This window comes from Alligator sinensis, unplaced genomic scaffold (assembly GCF_000455745.1).
Source record: "Alligator sinensis unplaced genomic scaffold, ASM45574v1 scaffold1318_2, whole genome shotgun sequence".
NCBI lineage: Eukaryota > Metazoa > Chordata > Crocodylia > Alligatoridae > Alligator > Alligator sinensis.
Window position 1 is genome coordinate 170,928 of NW_005843067.1, and position 4,832 is coordinate 175,759.

Here is a 4,832-nt window from a genome sequence, read left to right on the forward strand (position 1 = left end):
CTGAGTGGGGAAAGGGGCCGACGCCCCACAGAGCTGAGGTACTGCCGAGTTTCAGACTCTGGTTTGACACATCGGGGAATTTCTAAGGCTTTGTACACAGCTGGGGAAGCAAGCAAGGATCCCCCCTGGCTGGCCAGCGCTGGATCGGGTGTCTCTGGTGTCGAATACCGCTTGGTCCTGTCCAGCCCACAAGCCATTCCCAACTGGCAGGGGGGAAGTGGGGGCAGCGATCAGTTCCCTGCTTTCAGCCTCTCTTGAGAGGGGAGACAAGTGCACAGACAAACAGAAGGCGGAGGGTCAGGAAGGGTGGGAGGTGGTGACATCTATGCAAAAGTCATTTCCCTTTATCCAGACAGGTGGGTTTCACTCGGAGACTCGGGAAGGGTGGATGATGGAGCCTGGAAAACACTCTGAAGGGAGATCAGCGGGCCCACGAGGCGCCAGCTGGCAGAGGTACCAGAAAGGAGGCGCCCAAGTCTCTTCGGCACACCAGGGACGGATTGTCCGTCCATTGGGGGGGTTCAAGAGAGCAATCCTGGCGCGCACGGTGCTGTATGAGAAGCAGGAGCATCGAGACGGCTACAGGAAGGGCTCCCGGCCCAGCCAAGAGGAGGAAAAGGACAAGCAGACAGTGCCAGGAACGATTTTCCGGCGCCAGGTGGCATCCAAGCTGCTTCGGGAAGGAGAGAAGCTTAACAAGAACTAGTGCCCCCCCCCAAACGTGCCCCCCCCCCCCACCCCGAAAAGAGATTAAAAAAAAAAAAAAGGAAAAAGAAAGAGAACCCACAAGAAAGGTTTAAACCAAACCAAAGGAGTCACAGAGCCCTGCCAGGATTGAAGAGCTAGAGGTCGCCAGCCCGAGAGGCGAGATCAAGAGGAATTCTGGTTCTGGTAGATCGAGGCTTTCTCCTTCAGCAAATCCAGACACAGGTGACAGCTCCAACTCCCTGCCAGGAGGACAAAGCAATTATTAAGCAAGTCAATTAGAGTACCGTATTTTCTGATGCACAACGCACACCTTCCCCCTCACCCTTCTCTCCCCACAAAAAAACAAAACTGGGGTGCCTTTCAAGCAGGGGAAGCTGTTTTCTTTGCCTGAATGGAAGCATGGAGGCACTGCGTGCGCAGCTGTCAAGTGGCCAAGTCCTGCCCTAACCTTCTCACAGCCACAGCTATTAGCCAAGCACAGTAGCTTGTGTTGGAAGCAGGCAACGAGAGCATTTGGTCCCATCTTGATGAGGCTTGGGATGTGGGAAGAACAATTAATTAACAGGAAGGTCTGTAGAAAAGAACTAAGAGTCTTGCAGTCTGGGGCCTAAATCTGTATGACCGAGCAAGTCTTCCTGGGAACAGTGTGTCCAGGAAGTGTGCCATTGCAGGAGACAGTATGGGTGAAGCAGCAGGAACATCCTGTACCATACTTCCCAGACACTATGATCCCAGGAGGACTTGCACTCTGTCACAGTCAGCTGTAACTTGGGAAAAATCTTTTTTCTACCTTTCACCTTCCAAAAACCAAGGTGTGGGTTTTATATGAGGCGGGTGGTAAGCCAGACATGATGGTAATCACATGCTGTTAACAAGCAAGCAGCCAGCTCTGGGGTGGAACGCTGCAACGGTCAAGCAGGACCCTGGCCTCAGCGGCAGTTTTTCTACTGCCTTATCATCCAGGCCCCATTTTCCAGCTGGCACAGGCAGGGCATGGACTCTCGATGTCAGTGTGGCATACCTTATTTCCCCACATACAACACAGACTTCTGCTCCCCCAAGAAAAACAGCTGCTGAAAACTGCAATGCGCATTATACGGGCAAAACGAAGGTAAAATTTGAATTCGACTGGGAGCAGAAGAACAAGCAGGCTCCACCCCGCGTCTGCTGCTGCTACTGGGTGAATTACAACAAGGAAAGATCTTTTCCTCTTTGTTCAGCCTTTCAAAAACCAGTGTGTATTATATTCCAGGTCGTGTTGTATGCTAGAAAATAAGATATTCCCTAGATCTTGACTGGGGCCTCCACGTATCACTGTTATTCATGCTCATTGTCCCCTCTTTACCACTCAGGGGAGAAGCGCATCCGTGGTTTCACCCCATCACAGGATGGGAGGCCCTGGATGTCTCTGCCTAGCAATCGTGCCATAATGAGCACCAGCTACCCGCATAATCGCTCACACGTGATAACGAACATCAAATAGCTGCAGCATTGCTCATGGTCAGCCCCCACAACTCCCCCGAAACGGGGCAAGAAGCATCAAAGGGCAGTATATTAGAAGCCTCAAAAATGCTTCTAATTTTTGAGGTGGGGGGCTGGGTTAATGGGTACATAACAAGCCCGGCTTAACGAGCTCTACTATATTTGGGCAAGTGTACGGGCTCAATCCTCAGCAATGCATTTAAATGGAATCTCCTGTAATCCACCTGCTAGAAGGACAACCTGATTTTCCCATGCTTCCCTGCCACTACCATAATGCTCCTAATGCTGGACATGCCATAATGGGGCCAGGCCCTCACTGGAGTCACCATATTCCTTCTATGACAATGGGTGCTACCGTAATGCTATTAATAATGGTGCTCTCAATAAATAGGTGCCTGATCCTGGCAGACCCCCGACACTTTCCCATGCTGCTATGCTAATAAGTGCCACCCTAATAATGCACAGGAAAAAATGGAGATCCCAAGGTGCTACCATAATCCTGCTACTAAAGGGGCATTCAATAATTACCACTCCTCCCACTAGATTAACATAATCCTATTACTTAAAGGGACATTCAATAAAAAAACCAATCCCCCTCTAGACCTTAGCACAATACTGTTACTAAAAGAGCACTTGCTGATTCCCTCTAGACTTTACTGTAATCCTACTACTAAGAGAGGCATCCAACCAACCCCCCTCTGGACATTGCCATAATACTGTTAATAAAAGGAGACATTCAATTACCAATCCCTCTCTAGACATTACTGTAATCCTCCTAAACGGGGGCATCCTGAATGATTGATTCTGCTCTAGACATTACTGTAATACTGCTACCAAAGTAAATGTAATTACAGGGCTCCTCATTCTCAACCGAGTCCTACAGGCACGGCCTTAATATACTACTCAAGCTGTGACAAGGCCCAGATACTTGGTGGACTCACATGGATAGTGCAGCAAGGGCGAAATAACTGAGGACATAAAGCAAATGGGCTGGACCAGGGCAGAGACATGTTTCCTTCCCTACGAAGCTACAGGGGAGCACAATCTCTGGAAACTCACGTGGCTTGTGACATAACCACACATGACAAGTGAGCCAAGCCCTCGGCCCCCCTGGTTAACATGAAGCAAGAGGAGATGGAAGATTAACTCAGGGTGTGGGAGCAGGGGGGTGAACCCCAGGCCCAGGATCACTCTGGATCTTGAAGCTGCCCAAGGGTGACAAGTTGGCTTGGGAACTGTGAATCAGCATATTCTGACAGTAGTGGACTGAGAAGGGCACGGGGGCAACCCAAAGTGTCCTGCTGGCCTGGAGATTTTGCTACCAATGCAGAAATGATTCCAGGCTTGGCTGGGCACTGAAAAAGTGTTTCTTTCCTCAGAATACCTGAAAATACCCCCATTCCCACCCCCCATCACTTTCCACTTTGCCTAGAGACAGCTGGGAATAAGAGAAACAAGTCAGGCTGAAAGAGACCTCCAGAGGTCTTCACATCTAGTCCAACCCCCCTGCTTGAGGATTGGCAGGGATAGGGGGTAGGCAGGGGCTGTGGGTCAGGAGTGAAAGGCACCAGCAAGGCTGGGGAGCCTATGGACAGTGAATCAGGAATGAGACACCTTGGCAGAGCTGGGAGGGTGCAGGGGACTGTAGGTCAGGAGTGAGGGGCACCAGCAGGGCCGGGTTGTAGAGGACACCAGCAAAACTCTCTATGTAAAAGACCCCATCACCTGTTCCTGCCATGCCCTTGTTCAGCCCCCTGATTCAGGCCTGCTCTCCAAGACAGACATGGACACTTACCCTCGGGCGGCTCCGACATGGGCGGGGTGAGGCAGTACATGTGATAGCCACGATCACAATCGTCACAGAAGAGCAGCTGGTCCTAAGCAGAGGTGGGGAAATGGGGGGGGGAAACTCATATGATTCAACAAGGCTTTGCTTAGAGGACAGATCCCACCCCCCCACACACACCGTTAACAGAGCACCTGCCCCCCAACCATTCCCAAGAGACACTGCACTGATCCTACCCTTGGCCACAGCTCAGTATGGACCTGTCACCTCCACAGCTCAAAGCAGAAGCCGAAAAGAAACCACCTCTGATTTCTATTTAATAACTAGTCCCAGTCCTATCCTTTGTGAACTAGCCTACCTCAGTGGTTCTCCATCGTTGTGGAGACCTTGTGGGGTCTGCTCCTTTTTGGGGTCTCTGGAGCGCCAGCTGGAGGAGCTCCAGGCCACAGTCCAGAGACTGCGTGCCATCAGGGACTGCGAGCAGGAGATAGAGTCCTACTGCCAGGCCCTTCTCCCCCGGGAGGCGGAGGGTAGACCAGTCTCCCTCCACGCCAAAGGAGGACTCCGGGACCTCCCGCTCTATCCAGCCAGGGGCATGGACCACGGTGGTCAAGGGCCCTAAGGCCCGCCGCACCAAGGCCCCTGCCCCGCCGGAGCTGAGCAACAGGTACGCACCTCTTGCCGCTCCAGCAGAGCCTGCTGAGTTGCCGGCTCCTACAGGCAACATGGACCCAACTGCAGCTCCCAGCCCTGCTCTCCCCAAGACAAAACGTAGGGTGTTTGTTGTGGGAGACTCTCTCCTGAGGGGGACTGAGGGGCCAATCTGCCACCCCGACCCCTTAGCCTGGCAAGTCTG

At 52.3% G+C, this 4,832-nt stretch overlaps 1 protein-coding gene across 3 annotated transcripts in view; it reads right to left on the bottom strand.

Annotated features, from left to right (window-relative positions):
• Positions 1-713: 713 nt before the first annotated feature.
• The window catches only part of DPF2 (double PHD fingers 2), a 36,188-nt gene continuing 32,069 nt past the window's right edge, over positions 714-4,832 (bottom strand). For 2 of the 3 annotated variants that reach the window (XM_006037108.3, XM_006037107.3), the window contains 2 exons: positions 3,986-4,067; positions 714-947 (listed from right to left, as the gene is read on the bottom strand). In XM_006037108.3, coding sequence (XP_006037170.1) covers positions 871-947; positions 3,986-4,067 — 159 coding nt within the window. In that variant the 3' untranslated portion in view covers positions 714-870. The remainder of the gene's footprint in view (positions 948-3,985; positions 4,068-4,832) is intronic. The other variant, XM_025193564.1, reaches the window with a different exon arrangement.